The sequence below is a fragment of the Salmo salar genome, chromosome ssa03, assembly GCF_905237065.1.
Source record: "Salmo salar chromosome ssa03, Ssal_v3.1, whole genome shotgun sequence".
NCBI classification, from domain to species: domain Eukaryota; kingdom Metazoa; phylum Chordata; class Actinopteri; order Salmoniformes; family Salmonidae; genus Salmo; species Salmo salar.
The window spans coordinates 78,871,364-78,892,474 of record NC_059444.1 but is presented as its reverse complement, the minus strand read 5'-3'; the positions used below and the strand labels follow the sequence as shown (position 1 = coordinate 78,892,474).

The 21,111-nt window shown below is 42.1% G+C and overlaps 1 protein-coding gene across 1 annotated transcript in view; it reads left to right on the top strand.

Moving 5' to 3' along the window:
• The window catches only part of LOC106606694 (delphilin-like), a 58,734-nt gene extending 37,688 nt beyond the window's left edge, over window positions 1-21,046 (top strand). The window contains 12 exon segments of the mRNA XM_045715526.1: window positions 1,416-1,573; window positions 1,576-1,746; window positions 9,787-12,030; window positions 12,888-12,975; window positions 13,467-13,556; window positions 13,741-13,937; window positions 16,637-16,792; window positions 17,188-17,277; window positions 17,394-17,523; window positions 17,758-17,876; window positions 18,090-18,254; window positions 18,393-21,046. Coding sequence (XP_045571482.1) covers window positions 1,416-1,573; window positions 1,576-1,746; window positions 9,787-12,030; window positions 12,888-12,975; window positions 13,467-13,556; window positions 13,741-13,937; window positions 16,637-16,792; window positions 17,188-17,277; window positions 17,394-17,523; window positions 17,758-17,876; window positions 18,090-18,254; window positions 18,393-18,476 — 3,692 coding nt within the window. The 3' untranslated portion in view covers window positions 18,477-21,046.
• Window positions 21,047-21,111: the final 65 nt, after the last annotated feature.

Sequence of the window (21,111 nt, the reverse complement as noted above, 5' to 3'; positions counted from 1 at the left end):
CTGGTTACAATAACTTCAATACAAACAGGTTGAAATCTGGTTACAATAACTTCAATACAAACAGGTTGAAATCTGGTTAAAATAACTTCAATACAAACAGGTTGAAATCTGGTTAAAATAACTTCAATACAAACAGGTTGAAATCTGGTTAAAATAACTTCAATACAAACAGGTTGAAATCTGGTTAAAATAACTTCAATACAAACAGGTTGAAATCTGGTTACAATAACTTCAATACAAACAGGTTGAAATCTGGTTACAATAACGTCATTACAAACAGGTTGAAATCTGGTTACAATAACTTCAATACAAACAGGTTGAAATCTGGTTACAATAACTTCAATACAAACAGGTTGAAATCTGGTTAAAATAACTTCAATACAAACAGGTTGAAATCTGGTTACAATAACTTCAATACAAACAGGTTGAAATCTGGTTACAATAACGTCATTACAAACAGGTTGAAATCTGGTTAAAATAACTTCAATACAAACAGGTTGAAATCTGGTTACAATAACTTCAATACAAACAGGTTGAAATCTGGTTACAATAACGTCATTACAAACAGGTTGAAATCTGGTTAAAATAACTTCAATACAAACAGGTTGAAATCTGGTTACAATAATGTCATTACAAACAGGTTGAAATCTGGTTAAAATAACATCATTACAAACAGGTTGAAATCTGGTTAAAATAACTTCAATACAAACAGGTTGAAATCTGGTTAAAATAACTTCAATACAAACAGGTTGAAATCTGGTTACAATAACGTCATTACAAACAAGTTGAAATCTGGTTAAAATAACTTCAATACAAACAGGTTGAAATCTGGTTAAAATAACTTCAATACAAACAGGTTGAAATCTGGTTAAAATAACTTCAATACAAACAGGTTGAAATCTGGTTACAATAACTTCAATACAAACAGGTTGAAATCTGGTTACAATAACGTCATTACAAACAGGTTGAAATCTGGTTAAAATAACTTCAATACAAACAGGTTGAAATCTGGTTACAATAATGTCATTACAAACAGGTTGAAATCTGGTTAAAATAACATCATTACAAACAGGTTGAAATCTGGTTAAAATAACATCATTACAAACAGGTTGAAATCTGGTTAAAATAACATCATTACAAACAGGTTGAAATCTGAATTGCAGCTTGCCTGACACATGTAGTCTTCTAGTTTGAGTTGAGTCTCTGTTAGTCAGTGGAGTGTGAATATGTTCACAAGCACAGGTAGCTACTGGGTATGAAAACATCCAACCAAATAGTTAGAACAGCAGAAATGAATAGACCTTGTATTGTGCATTAGCGTGATCTACAAACCCTTGGTCAATAGAATAGTTGATCAATGTAATGGTATATGTTCTTCTCTACAGGAGCAGTGATGTCATTGTTCCTCTCCACAGGTAGCCATAAGGGCCCCCCACCACCTCCCTCCACCTGGCAGGAGCCCCTCCCTAGCCCCCCTGCCCCGGTCCAGTTCTACCCCCCTGGTCTCACCTCCCAGACCAGTGCCGAGTCCAACCCCTACATCAGCCTGGACAGCCCCCCTCCCTCGCCCCCGACTACCCCGCCAGCCCACCCTCCCACGCCCGTCTCAATAAGAGGCGCTACACGTTCTCTCATCCGCCACGCTCCTCTGATACAGACCGGTTCCTGGACGCACTGAGCGAACAGCTGGGTCAGAGGGTTGCCATTGTAGACGACTTCCTGTCACCCGAAAACGACTACGAGGAGGTAGGGTCGTGTCGATGCACATCTGTATAGAGCATAATATGGTTGATTATGATATGTTTGACAAAGACAGTAAGCTGCTTGTCTTGCATGAGTTTAGTGATTATTTATATAAATATATATATATCTTCAACTGATATATATATCAGTTGAAGTCAGAAGTTTACATACACTTAGGTTGGAGTCATCAAAACTCGTTTTTCAACCACGCCACAAATTTCTTGTTAACAAACTATAGTTTTGGCAAGTCGGTTAGGACATCTACTTTGTGCATGACACAAGTAATTCTTCCCAAAAATTTTACAGACAGATTATTTCACTTATAATTCACTGTATCACAATTCCAGTGGGTCAGAAGTTTATATACACTAAGTTGACTGTGCCTTTAAACAGCTTGGAAAACTCCAGAAAAGGATGTCATGGCTTTAGAAGCTTCTGATAGGCTAATTGACATCATTTGAGTCAATTGGAGGTGTACATGTGGATGTATTTCAAGGCCTACCTTCAAACTCTGTGCCTCTTTGCTTGACATCATGGGAAAATCAAAAGAAATCAGCCAAGACCTCAGAAAAAAATTAAACCTCCTGTCTTGTTCATCCTTGGGAGCAATTTCCAAATGCCTGAAGGTACCACGTTCATCTGTACAAACAATAGTACGCAAGTATAAACACCATGGGACCACGCAGCCGTCATACCGCTCAGGAAGGAGACGTGTTCTGTGTCCTAGAGATGAATGTACTTTGGTGCAAAAAGTGCAAATCAATCCCAGAATAACAGCCAAGGACCTTGTGAAGATGCTGGAGGAAACAGGTACAAAAGTATCTATATCCACAATAAAACGAGTACTATATCGACATAACGTGAAAGTCTGGTCAGCAAGGTAGACGCCACTGCTCTAAAACAGCCATATAAAAGCCAGACTACGGTTTGCAACTGCACATGGGGACAAAGATCGTACTTTTTGGAGAAATGTCCTCTGGTCTGATGAAACAAAAATTGAACTGTTTGGCTATAATGACCATCGTTATGTTTGGAGGAAAAGGGTGGAGGATTGCAAGCCGAAGAACACCATCCCAACCGTGAAGCACGGGGGTGGCAGCATCATGTTGTGGGGGTGCTTTGCTGCAGGAGGGACTGGTGCACTTCACAAAATAGATGACATCAAGTGGAAGGAAAATTTTGTGGATACATTGAAGCAACATCTCAAGACATCAGTCAGGAAATTAAAGCTTGGTCGCAAATGGGTCTTCCAAATGGACAATGACCCTAAGCATACTTCCAAAGTTGTGGCAAAATGACTTAAGGACAACAAAGTCAAGGTATTGGAGTGGCCATCACAAAGCCCTGACCGCAATCCCATAGAACATTTGTGGGCAGAACTGAAAAAGCTTGTGCGAGCAAGGAGGCCTACAAACCTGACTTAGTTACACCAGCTTTGTCAGGAGGAATGGGCCAAAATTCACCCAACTTATTGTGGGAAGCTTGTGGAAGGCTACCCGAACTGTTTGATCCAAGTTAAACAATTTAAAGGCAATGCTACCAAATAATAATTGATTGTATGTAAACTTCTGACCCACTGGGAATGTGATGAAATAAATAAAAGCTGAAATAAATCATTCTCTCTAATATTATTCTAACATTTCACATTCTTAAAATAAAGTGGTGATCCTAACTGACCTAAGAGAGGGAATTTTTACTAGGATTAAATGTCAGGAATTGTGAAAAACTTAGTTTAAATGTATTTGGCTAAGGTGTATGTAAACTTCTGACTTCAACTGTGTATGTGTGTGTGTGTGTGTGTGTGTGTGTGTGTGTGTGTGTGTGTGTGTGTGTGTGTGTGTGTGTGTGTGTGTGTGTGTGTGTGTGTGTGTGTGTGTGTGTGTGTGTGTGTGTGTGTGTGTGTGTGTGTGTGTGTGTGTGTGTGTGTGTGTGTGTGTGTGTGTGTGTGTGTGTGTGTGTGTGTGTGTGTGTGTATATTAAAAATAAATAATATGTTTTAAGTGAGAAGTAGGCATTGGTCTGAAGATGAAAAAGAAAGGAAATTCACAAGCACAACAATGCTCTACCAAGGTTTTTCAGCACACAGCTTCAACCTACTACAGTAGCTATGTTGGTTTATTGCACTTTAAAGAATGTGTATGGAGGTTTCTTAGGATTCAAACCTTCTCAAACATTCAAATTCATAGTCTTAGAGGAGGTGCTCCCACAATAATGTGATTTGGGGCAGCAGGTAGCCTAGAGGTTAGAGCAATTGGACTAGTAACCGAAAGGTTGCAAGATCAAATCCCGAGTATAATCACTTTGGAGTTTGTCAGAATTTGTGAGTTTTTGTTTGTCCACCCGCATCTTGAGGTTTGACCACAAGTTCTCAATGGGCCATGGACCCAAAATATCGATGTTTTGTTCCCCGAGCCACTTAGGCCTTATGGCAAGGTGCTCCATCTTGCTGGAAAAAGCATTGTTTGTCACCGAACTGTTCCTGGATGGTTGGGAGAAGTTGCTATCGGAGGATGTGTTGGTACCATCCTTTATTCATGGCTGTGTTCTTAGGCAAAATTGAGAGTGAGCCCACTCCTTTGGCTGAGAAGCAACCCCACACATGAATGGTCTCAGGATGCTTTACTGTTGGCATGACACAGGACTGATGGTAGCGCTCACCTTGTCTTCTCCGGACAAGCTTTTATCCGGCTGCCCCAAACAATCGGAAAGGGGATTCATCAGAGAAAATGACTTTACCCCAGTCCTCAGCAGTCCAATCCCTGTTCGTTTAGCAGAATATCAGTCTGTCCCTGATGTTTTTCCTGGAGAGAAGTGGCTTCTTTGCTGCCCTTCTTGACACCAGGCCATCCTCCAAAAGTCTTCGCCTCACTGTGTGTGCAGATGCACTCACACCTGCCTGCTGCCATTCCTGAGCAACCTCTGTACTGGTGGTGCCCCGATCCCACAGCTGAATCAACTTTAGGAGACGGTCCTGGCACTTGCTGGACTTTCTTGGGCTCCCTGACGCCTTCTTCACAACAATTTAACCACTCTCCTTGAAGTTCTTGATGGTCCGATAAATGGTTGATTTAGGTGCAGTCTTACTGGCAGCAATATCCTTGCCTGTGAAGCCCTTTTTGTGCAAAGCAATGATGACGGCACATGCTTGCTTGCAGGTAACCATGGTTGACAGAGGAAGAGCAATGATTCCAAGCACCACCCTCCTTTTGAAGCTTCCAGTCTGTTATTCGAACTCAATCAGCATGACAGAGTGATCTCCAGCCTTGTCCTCGTCAACACTCACACCTGTGTTAACGAGAGAATCACTGACATGATGTCAGCTGGTCCTTTTGTGGCTGGGCTGAAATGCAGTGGAAATATTTTTGGGGGATTCAGTTCATTTGCATAGCAAAGAGGGACTTTTCAATTAATTGCAATTCTTCTGATCACTCTTCATAACATTCTGGAGTATATGCAAATTCCCATCATACAAACTGAGGCAGCAGACTTTGTGAAAATGTATATTTGTGTCACTCTCAAAACTTTTGGCCACGACTGTACATGTATACATACTGAGTATACAAAACATTAAGAACACATGCTCTTTCAATTTCATAGACTTACCAGGTGAATCCAGGTGAAAGCTATCATCCCTAATGGGGCTGTTCCTAATGTTTGGTATACTCAGTGTGTGTATATACAGTACCAGTCAAAAGTATGGACATGTCTACTCATTCAAGGGTTTTTCTTTATTTTTACTATTTTCTACATTGGAGAATGGTGAGGCATCACAGCTATGAAATAACACATGTGGAATCATGTAGTAACAAAAAAAAGTAGTCACCCTTTGCCTTGATGACAGCTTTGCACACTCTTGGCATTCTCTCAACCAGATACACCTGGAATGCTTTTCCAACAGTCATGAAGGAGTTCCCACATACACTATCGGTCCAACATTTTTGAACCCCTACTCATTCAAGGGTTTTTCTTTATTTTTACTATTTTCTACATTGTAGAATACAATTGAAGACATCAAAACTATGAAATAACACATATGGAATCATGTACAGTGGGGGAAAAAGGTATTTGATCCCCTGCTGATTTTGTATGTTTGCCCACTGACAAAGAAAGGATCAATCTATAATTTTAATGTTAGGTTTATTTGAACAGTGAGAGACAGAATAACAACAAAAATATACAGAAAAACGCATGTCAGAAATGTTATAAATTGATTTGCATTTTAATGAAGGAAATAAGTATTTGACCCCCTCTCAATCAGAAAGATTTCTGGCTCCCAGGTGTCTTTTATACAGGTAACGAGCTGAGATTAGTGCTCCTAACCGCAGCTTGTTACCTGTAAAAAAGACACCTGTCCACAGAAGCAATCAATCAATCAGATTCCAAACTCTCCACCATGGCCAGGACCAAAGAGCTCTCCAAGGATGTCAGGGACAAGATTGTAGACCTACACAAGGCTGGAATGGGCTACAAGACCATCGCCAAGCAGCTTGGTGAGAAGGTGACAACATTTGGTGCGATTATTCGCAAATGGAAGAAACACAAAAGAACTGTCAATATCCCTCGGCCTGGGGCTCCATGCAAGATCTCACCTCGTGGAGTTGCAATGATCATGAGAATGGTGAGGAATCTACCCAGAACTACACGGGAGGTTCTTGTCAATGATCTCAAGGCAGCTGGGATCATAGTGACCAAGAAAACAATTGGTAACACACTACGCCGTGAAGAACTGAAATCCTGCAGCGCCCGCAAGGTCCCCCTGCTCAAGAATACATAGACATGCCCGTCTGAAGTTTGCCAATGAACATCTGAATGACTCAGAGGACAACTGGTGAAAGTGTTGTGGTCAGATGAGACCAAAATGGAGCTCTTTGACATCAACTCAACTCGCCGTGTTTGGAGGAGGAGGAATGCTGCCTATGACCCCAAGAATACCATCTCCACCGTCAAACATGGAGGTGGAAACATTATGCTTTGGGGGAGTTTTTCTGCTAAGGGGACAGGACAACTTCACCGCATCAAAGGGACGATGGACGGGGCCATGTACCGTCAAATCTTGGGCGAGAACCTCCTTCCCTCAGCCAGGGCATTGAAAATGGGTCGCGGATGGGTATTCCAGCATGACAATGACCCAAAACACACGGCCAAGGCAACAAAGGAGTGGCTCAAGAAGAAGCACATTAAGGTCCTCGAGTGGCCTAGCCAGTCTCCAGACCTTAATCCCATAGAAAATCTGTGGAAGGAGCTGAAGGTTCGAGTTGCCAAACATCAGCCTCGAAACCTTAACTTCTCTAGGGCCAGTGGGACGATTTCGTCCCACCTACGTAACAGCCAGTGGAATCCCGTGGCGCGTTATTCAAATACCTTAGAAATGCTATTACTTCAATTTCTCAAACATATGACTATTTTACACCATTTTAACGACAAGACTCTCGTTAATCTAACCACACTGTCCGATTTCAAAAAGCCTTTACAATGAAAGCAAAACATTAGATTATGTCAGCAGAGTACCCAGCCAGAAATAATCAGACACCCATTTTTCAAGCTAGCATATAATGTCACATAAACCCAAACCACAGCTAAATGCAGCACTAACCTTTGATGATCTTCATCAGATGACAATCTTAGGACATTATGTTATACAATACATGCATGTTTTGTTCAATGAAGTTCATATATATATCAAAAAACAGCTTTTTACAATAGCATGTGACGTTCAGAACTAGCATACCCCCCCGCAAACTTCCGGTGAATTTACTAAATTACTCACGATAAACGTTCACAAAAAACATAACAATTATTTTAAGAATTATAGATACAGAACTCCTCTATGCACTCGCTATGTCCGATTTTAAAATAGCTTTTCGGTGAAAGCACATTCTAAGTAGATAGCCCGGCATCACAGGGCTAGCTATTTAGACACCCACCAAGTTTAGCCCTCACCAAAGTCAGATTTACTATAAGAAAAATGTTATTACCTTTGGTGTTCTTCGTCAGAATGCACTCCCAGGACTTCTACTTCAATAACAAATGTTGGTTTGGTTCAAAATAATTCATAGTTATATCCAAATAGCGGCGTTTTGTTCGTGCGTTCAAGACACTATCCGAAAGGGTAAAGAAGGGTGACGCGCCCGACGCGTTTCGTGACAAAAAAATTCTAAATATTCCATTACCGTACTTCGAAGCATGTCAACCGCTGTTTAAAATCAATTTTTATGCAATTTTTCTCGTAAAAAAGCGATAATATTCTGACCGGGAATCTGTGTTTTAGTACAAAAAGAGAGAAAATAAAAACATGGGGTCGCCTCGTGCACGCGCCTCAGTCTCATTGTCCTCTGATAGACCACTTACCAAAGGCGCTAATGTTTTTCAGCCAGGGGTTGGAATTACATCATTCAGCTTTTTCCCGGGTTCTGAGAGCCTATGGGAGCTGTAGGAAGTGTTACGTTACAGCAAAGATCCTCAGTTTTCAATAAAGAGAGTCAAGAAGAACAAGAACTTGTCAGACAGGCCACTTCCTGTAAGGAATCTTCTCAGGTTTTTGCCTGCCATATGAGTTCTGTTATACTCACAGACACCATTCAAACAGTTTTAGAAACTTTAGGGTGTTTTCTATCCAAAGCCAATAATTATATGCATATTCTAGTTTCTGGGCAGTAGTAATAACCAGATTAAATTGGGTACGTTTTTTATCCGGCCGTGTAAATACTGCCCCCTAGCCCTAACAGGTTAATGACTTGGAGAAGATCTGCAAAGAGGAGTGGGACAAAATCCCTCCTGAGATGTGTGCAAACCTGGTGGCCAACTACAAGAAACGTCTGACCTCTGTGATTGCCAACAAGGGTTTTGCCACCAAGTAGTAAGTCATGTTTTGCAGAGGGGTCAAATACTTATTTCCCTCATTAAAATGCAAATCATTTTATAACATTTTTGACATGAGTTTTTGTGGATTTTTTTGTTGCTCTTCTGTCTCTCACTGTTCAAATAAACCTACTATTAAAATTATACACGGATCATTTCTTTGTAAGTGGGCAAACGTACAAAATCAGCAGGGGATCGAATCCTTTTTCCCCCCACTGTAGTAAACAAAAAAACTCAACAGACTTGAAGGAGGTCCCACATATGCTGAGCACTTGTTTGCTACATTTCCTTCACTCTGCGTTCCGACTCATCCCAAACCATCTCAGTTTGATTGAGGTTGGGTGATTGTGGAGTCCAGGTCATCTTATGCAGCACTCCATCACTCTCCTTCTTGGTAAAATAGCCCTTACTCAGCCTGGAGGTGTGTTGGATCATTGTTCTGTTGAAAAACAAATGATAGTCCCACTAAGCCCAAATCCGATTGGATGGTGTATCGCTGCAGAACGCTGTGGTAGGCATGCTGGTCAAATGTTCCTTGAATTCCAAATAAATCACTGACAGTGTCACCAGCAAAGCACCATCACACCTCCTCCTCCATGCTTCCTGGTGGGAACCACACATGCGGAGATCATCCATTCACCTACTCTGCGTCTCACAAAGACACGGTGGTTAGAACCAAAAATCTCAAATTTGGACTCATCAGACGAAAGGACAGATTTCCACCGGTCCAATGTCCATTGCTCGTGTTTCAAAGTTCTTGCAATTTTCTGGAGTGACTGACACTAGACCCTGGACAACAAATTATGTGAGACAAAACACTTATTTTTTAATCATTTGAATTGCAAGTTACATTTTCGAAAGATACCTTTTGAGTGTGGAAATATTGTATAATTTTCTATAATCACCTTCTGGTTTAAAAACCATGGAAATTGTTTTTTCTAAGCAACCTGCATAAACATTGTTTGAAGTACAATAGACCAATATACTGTAGATACTGTGGTAGGTCAAAGCTATATGCTGGAAAACCTTGGTAGAGCATGGGTGGAGTAGGCATTGTGTTTTTTTTTGTTTTTAATATATATAATTTGTGTTTTTCTATTAAGAAATTCTACCGTAAAGCACATAAATTACACTGGATCAATGGCCCAAGCCTTAACGAATCTATGTGATTGTTGGTAATGCTAGGATGTTGTCCAGATGAGCTTCCCAGATGATGAGGATGAGGATGATGAGGAGGTGGAGGTGGATGATGAAGATGGAGATGGGGGTTTCATAATACCCCCTGAGCTGAGCAGCCCCAGTGAGTGCCAGGGCAGCAGTGGAGAGGACGCCTCCTCCCTCACCTACTCCTCCTCCTCAGAACACATACCCCCTCCCCCCATGACTCCCCCGCCACCTCCGCCCATCCAATTCAACGATCCTCCTCTACCACCAAGCTATACCGCCACCCCTGAACAGTCTCCCAGAATACAACTGCCTTTCCGCCGCCACCACGGGCCACCTCCACCCCCTCCTCCTCGCTCCAACCCACCACCCAAACGCCAGTCGATTCACAAGGTCCTTCCCACCCGGGAGGACCTGCTAGCCCATGCTGCAATGCAGGAACAAAATGCGTACCAGGAGCAACACGCTTACCAGGAACAACAAGCTTACCAGGACCAACAAGCGTTTCAGGACCAACAAGCTTACCAGGACCAACAAGTGCAACAAGCGTACCAGGAGCGACAAGTGTACCAGGAGCAACGAGCATTCCAGAAGCAACAAGCGTTTCAGGAACAAAAAGCTTACCAGGAGCAACAAGCACAACAAGCGCACCAGGAGCGACAAGCGTACCAGGATCAACAAGCATTCCAGGAGCAACAAGCTTACCAGGAGCAACAAGCTTACCAGGAGCAACAAGCACATCAAGAACAACAAGCGTTACAGAAGCATCAATCATACCAGGAGCAACAAGCACACCAGGAGCAACAAGCTTACCAGGAGCAAAGTATTTACCAGGGGCACCAGTCACTGCCTGCCCAGTCCTCGCACAAAGCACACCCCCTGCAGCAGCTTCACCAGTCCCTGCCCCCCCTCCCCTCTCCAGAGGCAGCCCACACCCATCCAGACCTCCCAAACCACCCAGACCCATCACTCTACCAGATGCACCAAGCTCAACAACAGACTCGTCGTCAGAGCCGTCGTCAGACTCACTCAGCCACATCACCTCACAATCCCCCAGCCCGTTCCCCTGTCCATCCAGATCAACAGAGTCAGTACTCGGAGGCAATCTATCAGAGTATTCATACACAGTCACATCACTCATCCATGGAGCGCCTTCAGCAAGCTCATCAGGTCCAGCAGCACCACTCCTCCATGGAGCTCCTTCACCACGCTCAGCAGGCCCAGCAGCACCACTCCTCCATGGAGCTCCTTCACCAAGCTCAGCAGGTCCAGCAGCACCACTCCTCCATGGAGCTCCTTCACCAAGCTCATCAGGTCCAGCAGCACCACTCCTCCATGGAATTCCTTCACCAAGCTCAACAAGTCCAGCAGCACCACTCCTCCATGGAGCTCCTTCACCAAGCTCATCGGGTCCAGCAGCACCACTCCTCCATGGAACTTCTTCACCAACCTCACCACTCATCCACAGAGCTCCTTCACCAAGCTCATCAGATCCAGCAGCACCTCTCATCCACGGAGCTCCTTCACCAAGCTCATCAGATCCACCAAGATCAGCCTGCTTCACTACCCGTACATCTGGATCAGGAGATCCACCAGTCTCTTCAGACTCATCAGAGCCATCATACTCACTCATCTTCCCATGCCAGCCACCAGGGTCAACAGACTCGTCAATCTCTCAAGTCTCATCGCACTCACCAGCCATCCCCCCAGCGTCCCCACTCCATCCAGCAGACTTACCACCACACTCCCCAGATCCAGCACATCCACCACCAGGTCCCTCCCCAGCCCACTCAGCCAGAGCTTCACCAGATCCACCTAATCCACCAGCCCACCCTGCAGCGCCACCACCCCCAGCCCACCCTGTCCACCTTCCAGCCCCTTCCACCCCACCAGCCCACCCTGTCCACCTTCCAGCCTCTGCCCCAACACCAACCCCACCAAACCCACCAGGTCCACCCCTCCAACCAGGGTCGTCCTCAGTCCCAGCCTTCTCAGCGGCTATTCAGTCAATCCCAGTCTCACCACCACTCCCACTCCCACCACCAACCCCAGCCCCAACCTCAGCCTAAGCAGCATTCCCAGTCCCAGAATAACTTGGACCAGTTGGGGAAACAGGAGCCCCCTCCTCCTCCGCCCCTTCCCCCTCCCGGAACCCCTCCTCCACTGCCTCGCCCAGGCCTTCCGAGGATGGACTCCAATCATATGAGTGTAAAGAGGCTGCGCTGGGAACAGGTGGAGAACTCTGAGGGCACCATCTGGGGACAGGTGAGTTAGTCACGTATTGGATAGATGAGTTAGTCACCATTGAGACAGGTGAGTTAGTCAGGATGGGGACAGTCGAGTTAGTCAGGGTTTGGACAGGTGTGTTAGTCAGGGTGGAAAAGGTGTGTTAGTCAGGGTGGAAAAGGTGAACTTTGTTAGGTGAGGTTGGATGGGGACAGGTATGTCAGCCACAGTTTGGACAGGTGTATAGTCAAGGTTAGAACAGGTGAGTTAGTCAGGGTTGGGACAGGTCTATGGTCAAGGTAAGAACAGGTGAGTTAGTCAAGGTTGGGACAGGTGTATAGTCAAGGCTAGAACAGGTGAATTAGTCAAGGTTGGGACAGGTGTATAGTCAAGGTTAGAACAGGTGAGCTAGTCAAGGTTGGGACAGGTGTATATAGTCAAGGTTAGAACAGGTGAGTTAGTCAAGGTTGGGACAGGTGTATAGTCAAGGTTAGAACAGGTGAATTAGTCAAGGTTGGGACAGGTGTATAGTCAAGGTTAGAACAGGTGAGTTAGTCAAGGTTGGGACAGGTGTCTGGGTCAAGGTTAGAACAGGTGAGTTAGTCAAGGTTGGGACAGGTGTTTGGTCAAGGTTAGAACAGGTGAGTTAGTCAGGGTTGGGACAGGTCTATGGTCAAGGTTAGAACAGGTGAGTTAGTCAAGGTTGGGACAGGCGTCTAGTCAAGGTTAGAACAGGTGAGTTAATCAGGGTTGGGTCAGGTTATTTGATTTACAACAGTTCCATAAAAATAAAAACAATCAGCAGTCAATTTCTGAAATGACAAGCATTAGCTTGAACTTAATGAGTAGATGGTGCATAATGTACATAATGCCTGTTTTTAATCTGGGTGTTGCAGTTGGGGGAGGATTCGGATTATGACAAACTGAATGACATGGTGAAGTATCTGGATCTGGAACTGCACTTTGGGACACAAAAGAACCCCAGTGAGTATAATGTGCCCACGTGTGTATGTGAACGTGGGTGTTTGTGTGCATGCGTGCATAATGCATATGTTATTGTGCATACAGTATGTTTGCACATACTGTGCGTGTGGATGTTTCTTCCACAAAACCATTTACATACCACCACCAGTCAGTTCTTGCCTAGTGTGTCTAATATGAATACTTCTTCATCTTGAGCAATGTGTGTGAAGCCCACCATGGCTTTGATTTGCTTTTGATCAGTGGTCCCTCTGACGAATGACAGCAGCGTTACCGCCATAGGCACTTCACTGACCCATTTAAGTCCAATACTTGAAATGATGTATTTAGAAATACATTGAAAATCCTGATATGGACATTTTCTGCTCCTTAGCAGTCTCTTTCTCCCTTGATCTTTGTCTTCACACTCTTCCTTTCTGCCTCTCCCTCTCTGTGTCAATCACTTTCTGCCTCTTCTCATGTTTCTCTGTTTCCCACGTGACGTTCTGTGTCAGTTTCTCTTCCAGACCCAGGCCCTCAGTCGGAGACCTTCAAGAAGAAAGACGTAGTTGAGATTCTGTCCCATAAGAAGGCCTACAACGCATGTAAGTATGAGAGTGGAGAACACAAGGAGGGCTCTACATTGTTCCAGGCTGTGTTACACTGCACTTCAGATCTTATGTTATTGTTCTAATCTAGTCTGTGTTGACTGAAACCACGAGACTATGTCACACTGTTACTGTGGCCTCAGATCTTTGACCCTTTGATCTCTTGACCTCTGACCTCCAGCCATCCTGATTGCCCACCTGAAGCTGTCCCCGGGCGAACTGCGCCAGGTGCTGATGACCATGGCCACAGAGCGGCTGGAGCCGACCCACATCAAGCAGCTGCTGCTGTACGCCCCCGACGCAGAGGAGGTCAAGCAGTACGAACAGTACAGCGAGGACCCAGCCAAACTCAGCGAGCCTGACCAGTTTGTACTACAGGTACTGGGCCTAGACTGCAGGGGGAGGCTCATCAATTATCACCTTTATTTAACCAGATAGGCCAGTTGAGAACACGTTCTCATTTACAACTGCGACCTGGCCAAGATAAAGCAAAGCAGTGCGACACAAACAACAACACAGAGTTACACATGGAATAAACAAATGTACAGTAAAGTTTGGGGGATCTTTATGGATGTATTTGTGTAATTTTGTTGTGGTATACTGTGGGTGAAAGTCGTAGTAGTATTAGTACTCAGTGGTGTAATGTACTTAAGTAAAAATACTTGAAAGTACTTTTTTTTGTATATTTCTACTTTACTTTACTATTTATATTTTTGACAACTTTTACTTTTACTTCACTACATTCCCAAAGAAAATTATGTACATTTTAGTCCATACATTTTCCCTGACACCCAAAAGTACTTGTTACATTTTGAATGCTTAACAGAACAGGAAAATAGTCTAATTCACACACAACATCTCTGGTCATCCCTACTGCCTCTGATCTGGTCTGGTTTGTTTTATATAAGGAATTTATATACTTTTACTTTGAATTTTGATACTTAAGTATATTTTAGCAATGACATTTACTTTTGATACTGTTAGGTTCTAATTCTCAGAGTAAAAACACAACGGACACTATGAAAGTGCAAACTATGTTTATTCTTCCCAGAGGATCAATATAGCTGCATTAGAAAAATACATTGTTCACACAAGCACTGATATTTAACCCTTTCTCCTAGGCTGAATCTCTCCTACACATCTGAACGAACATTGTATAACCATTAACTTCTGGTGTAGACCCTGTAAACCTAAGCACTCAATATTTCAATAGGATACCTGATAATTAACCCTATCCAAAGTTAGGAGTTAGTACCCAGAATCCATCAATACTCAAGTGTCAAAATTCAAAGTTAAAGTATAAATACATTTCAAATTCCTTATATAAAGCAAACCAGACGGCCTCATTTTCTTTTTCTTTTTTTTACGGATAGCCAGGGCCACTTCCAACACTCATCATTTACAAACTAAGCATTTGTGTTACTTAAGTATATTTTAGTAATGACATTTACTTTTGATACTTAAGTATATTTAAAACAAAATACTTTTAGACTTTTACTCAATTATTATTTTACTGGATGATTTTCTATTAAGGTATCTTTACTTTTACTCAAGTATGAAAATTGGGTACTTTTTCCACCACTGGTAGTAGTGGTAGTGGTAGTAGTAGTAATAGTTGTAGTAGTAGTAGTGGTAGTAGTATAATTAGTAGTAGTAGTTGTTATAGTAGTAGTATAATTAGTAGTAGTAGTTGTATAATTAGTAGTTGTTGTTGTTGTAGTAGCAGCAGCAGAAGTAGTAGTAGAAGTAGAAATAGTAGTAGTAGTAGTAGTAGTAGTAGTAATAGAAGTAGTAGTAGAAATAGAAGTAGTAGTATTAATGTAAGTAGTAGTAGTAGTGGCAGCAGAAGCATTAGTAGTAGTAGTAATAGAAGTAGTAGTAGTAGTAGTGGCAGCAGAAGCATTAATAGTAGTAGTAATAGAAGTAGTAGTATAAATAGTAGTAGTAATATTAGTAGTAGTAGTGGCAGCAGAAGCATTAGTAGTAATAGAAGTAGTAGTAGTAGTGGCAGCAGAAGCATTAGTAGTAGTAGTAATATAAGTAGTAGTAGTACTATTAGTAGTAGTAGTAGTAGTGGCAGCAGAAGTAGTAGAAGTAGAAATAGTAGTAGTAGCAGCAGTAGAAATAGTAGTAGTAGTAGTAGTAGTAGTAATAGAAGTAGTAGTATAAATAGAAGTAGTAGTAGTAGTAATATTAGTAGTAGTAGTAGTGGCAGCAGAAGTAGTAGAAGTAGAAATAGTAGTAGTAGCAGCAGTAGAAATAGTAGTAGTAGTAGTAGTAGTAGTAATAGAAGTAGTAGTATAAATAGAAGTAGTAGTAGTAGTAATATTAGTAGTAGTAGTAGTGGCAGCAGAAGTAGTAGAAGTAGAAATAGTAGTAGTAGTAGTAGCAGCAGCAGTAGAAGTAGAAATAGTAGTAGTAGTAGTAGTAGTAGTAGTAGTAATAGAAGTAGTAGTATAAATAGAAGTAGTAGTAGTAGTAATATTAGTAGTAGTAGTAGTGGCAGCAGAAGTAGTAGAAGTAGAAATAGTAGTAGTAGTAGTAGCAGCAGCAGCAGTAGAAGTAGAAATAGTAGTAGTAGTAGTAGTAGTAGTAGTAGTAATAGAAGTAGTAGTATAAATATAAGTAGTAGTAGTAGTAGTAGTGTCAGCAGAAGCATTAGTAGTAGTATAATTAGAAGTAGTAGTAGTAATATTAGTAGTAGTAGTAGCAGCAGCATTAGTAGTAGTATAAATATAAGTAGTAGTAGTAATGTAAGTAGTAGTAGTAGTGGCAGCAGAAGCATTAGTGGTAGTAGTAATAGAAGTAGTAGGGTTTGTTGGTTGCTCACAGTCATAGAATGAGAGTTTGGTAATGTGTAGTTGTTTCCTCGTTTGTAATTGTGTGTGTGTGTGTGTGTGTGTGTGTGTGTGTGTGTGTGTGTGTGTGTGTGTGTGTGTGTGTGTGTGTGTGTGTGTGTGTGTGTGTGTGTGTGTGTGTGTGTGTGTGTGTGTGTGTGTGTGTGTGTGTGTGTGTGTGTGTGTGTGTGTGTGTGTGTTTGCTTGTGTGTGCGCGCGTGTGCTCACGCAATGCCATAGATGCTGTCAGTACCAGAGTACAAGACTCGTCTGAGAAGCCTCCACTTCAAAAGCACCCTGCAGGAGAAGACAGAGGAGATGAGGGGGGGCTACGACTGCATCTACAACGCCTCCATGGAGCTCAAGACCAGCAAGAAACTGGCCAAGATACTGGAGGTATACAATTATGTACTCTGACATGTACAATCACTAGGAAGAGCAATGCAACTTCTTGAACTTGTCACCTGCCAGCATGATTATGATAAGATAAAACGAATAACAGTCTCATTCGGTGCTAAAAATGGAGAGAATGGAAATGCATTTGTTTGGTTTTAGCAACGTTTTAGCAACGTTTTAGCTTGAGCCACAGCTACACCAGGAAGGTTAAGGATAGGCAGTAGCTCAAAGACAAAACACCTAAACAGCAATGAACAGGATGCTTTCATCTTTATTCCCTGAGTGGAACATATAGTGTTATTGTGGGTAATGTTTAGCCTTAAAGTGGTAATGATGCTGTTTCAATCCTAAACTAAATACAAGCTATATGCTAACTGTGTCGGATGGTTCCTTAGTTTGTGCTGGCGATGGGGAACTATCTGAACAACGGTCAGCCTAAGACCGGCAACAAAACCACCGGGTTTAAGATCAACTTCCTCACTGAGGTAAGCTCCTCAGGAATATTGGCCTGTATTCCAATGACATTGTTTTACTTCACTGTTGTTACTTCACTGTTGTTAACCCACGGACACCGTTACTAATGCACTACTGTTTCTTGTAGCTCGGCACCACAAAAACAGTGGATGGGAAATCTACGTTTCTGCACATCCTCGTCAAGTCACTGTGTCTTCACTTTCCCAACGTCCTGGATTTTGCGAAGGACCTCACCACGGTTTCCCTGGCAGCCAAAGGTAAACTGAGTAGCAGTTTTTTCATGTGTGCATTTTATTTTGTGTGTCGGGTGTAGTGTTTCATGTACAGCATGTTGTGTTACATGTAATGTTTACCTATTGCGTGTAAATGAATATATTAAATATGTAATCCTGTTTTTCCGTAAGCACCCTTCCACCTTTGTTCTTCCCCCCGCTCTCTCTTTTTCTCACTCTCTCTCTCTCTCTCCTATCTCACTCACTCACCCTCTGTAGTGAACCAGAGGACCATCACATCTGACCTGAATGACCTTCACACCACTATCCAGGACATCCGATCTGCCTGCCAGAAAATGCCTGCTACAGCAGACGACCGCTTCGCTGCAGTCATGAGTGTATCTTTCACAACAAACCTGAGAGAGAGAGAGAGAGAGAGAGAGAGAGAGAGAGAGAGAGAGAGATTCATTACAACCTTCTATATTCACAGGTGTGAGAGTATGCATACTGTAAAATAGCCCTTTACGTGGGGGTCTCTCACCCCATCCACCACCAATGTGTACTGTAGCTCCTACCTCTGGCTGTTGTATCCTTGACTTCCCTATGAGCAGGGCTTTCTGGAGAACATCCACCCAGTACTACAGTCTCTGGAGTCCCTGCAGCAGCGGGCCATGGAGGAGTGGTCCAAGACAGCCTCCTTCTTTGGAGAGGACTGCCAAGCCACCAACACAGAGGCCTTCTTTGGGATATTCGCTGAGTTCCTCGCCAAGTTTGAGGTGAACCGCCTAGAGTTTGAAAGAGACCTCTGAAATAGACAAGTATGTAGTGCTATCAAGAAGTGCTATCAAGATGGTAGTAGTAAAGGTTCTGCATGTTTTTGTCTTGTCTGACAATGTTTTATTGTTGTTTTTCAGAGAGCTCTTAGAGAGAACCAGGCCAATGAGAACCCTCCTAGGAGTCCCAGGAGCCCAAGAAGGGCCTCACCCTTGGCCTGGTGAACAGAGAGACAGGAAGAAGGGTTGGCAGGCAGGCAGACAGACAGGCAGGCACACACACACTCTCTATCTCTCTCTCACACACACACAGACAGGAGCGCATGTGAAAATCCACATACATGCACAAACACACACACACATACACAAACACACATACACACAAACGCACTCATAGTATTTCAATTTTTGTAATTGAAGATATTTATATTGTGGGAATTAGGTTGTCTGCAGAGTTGAGCATACAGGGCTTTAATACGTGACAGTGTAGTTTGAATGTCCAGCTAGTTTAACACCTCAAACGTTGCATATTCCATGGCTATAGAGTGTTCCTCTGGAACAGACAAATGAAGCTATACTGAATCAATGGTTTTGCTTTTTATATATTTGTAAATAAAAATGTTATACCATTTATATAAATGCAAAGATTCATGAAATGGAAGAGGAAAGAGACTGACATCAGTAATTATTTGAACCCAGCTGTCTGATATACTGTATATGAATGTATGATACAATTATAGGCTAGAAAGATTAAGTCTACAGAACATGATCAGCAATGGTAAACAGAATACTGGTAAACAGAATACTGGTAAACAGAATACTGGTAAACAGAATACTGGTAAACAGAATACTGGATCATTTTGAGAGACATACACATTTAAACTATTATTGCTAAAACATGTATTTGATACTTCAGCAGTTAAAAGAGATGACTGAATGTCTGTGTCAATGTGTCTGATTTGAGAATTAAATGTGTATTATATATCGTACCATTTAAATATAACTGTAATGATATATGTAATACAGGATATACATATTGAATTAGTCAATTATGAAATGCTTTACAATAATTTCATTTTTTTAAATGATTTACCTGTTCCATATTTTTGTAAGCCACCCACCAAACTGAATGTATTTACAAGTTATTCATTTTGAATGAAGTGTATCGTGTACGATATCCAGTGGATACTCATTGCACATCTACTAAAGAAAAGGAATGTTATGAAAGTGAAAACAAAGATGGATGTACATTTGTGCTGTTAACTATCTGTTCCTCTCTGTCTCTGATTGTGTTGATACTGACATGCTGTAAACGGGCAGTGTGCTATTATGAACAGAGGAGGATTTGTTACATTTTCATGATCATCTCTGCATACTGCACCTTCAATGAGGGTACACACTACTTTCTTGAAGCACATTACTTAAAGGGATAGTTCACCCAAATTAGAAAAATGACATTTTGGTTTCCTTACCCTGTAAGCAGTCTATGGACAAGGTACGACGGCAATCCATGCTTTGGTTACGTTTCCCTGGCACTGTTTCCACATGCTAATGTTTTAGCATTTGTGGCTCAAATCCCATTCAAGTCATGCAACCGATATTAGCATTTTTCATGCATCATGTCCAATTATTCCAAAAGTATCTTAAATTGATTGTGAAGCTCAACAAAGTCACTTATACAGTAGATGATATGAACATGATGCGTGAAAATTATAATATCAGTCCTGTGACTTGAATGGGATTTGTGCCACAAATGCTCAAATGTTAGTAGTGTCAGGGAAACTAAACCAAAGCATGGATTGCTGTCATACTTTGCTCATAGACTGCTTACAGGGTAAGGAAACCAATATGTCATTTTGTAATATGGCTTAACTATCCCTTAAACAGTAACTCCATGGACTTTAATGACATAGGATGTTAATACTTAACTTTATCAAACCATGTTTTAACATGTCTTTGTCATCTGATACGGACTACTTATGGACTGATTGTGTAACTGACACATGGATGTTTTCAACCCAAACATGGAGGACATTTTACATATTCAATTAAAGCAACACTGGCCTCCAGCTTTTCAGACATTCGTTTCTTGAGAGAAATAGGACATTGTTTAGAATAAAACTAACGTGGATCATTTTAAATGAATAAGATAAGGCAAATGTAAGAAGACGTGCTTATAATGTTATTCATAACGTCGATAAGTTATTGCCATCATTTGTTTTCTAACGGTATGATCTTAATTTCTGACTTTGCTGAATATGTATAGCTATCCAGATGACAATGTGTTCTGGAAGTCGTTGCTCTCGGATAAGTCTATGTTTTGTATTGTAACAGCCAACGCTGACAAATATAAAGCGTGGTATATGAACATTACCCTGAATTACTGTCTTTTTCCTAAATACAGTATTGGGTTCTGATTTCTTGACTTATGAAATATACTTATTCATTTCACTGAGGGAGAGAGGGTAATGTATAACGTTTACATTGCCAGGATATGTTATTGTTAGCCATCAGGGATCCTCTGTGAGGAGGGAAGACACCGTCTGGTACCAGTCACCATGACAGCCGTGAGTTGGGGAGGAGTGAGCACTTTGGGGCAGAGGTCAGGTCAGATAATGTGAGGAAGAACAGATATAACTAAGGTTCTGTCTAGCAACAGAGATGCATTGGCTGTTCAGATGTGTAGGAAGGGACTCAGCATTGGAGAAAGGGTTAAATATCAGTGCTTGTGTGAATATGTTTTTGTCTGTTGAGCTGTTCGATCCTTTGGGAAGAATAAACTTGGTTTAAGCTTTCATAGTGTCCGTAGAGTTCTTACTCTGATAATTACAACCTAACAACAGTTTAACAACCTGAGATA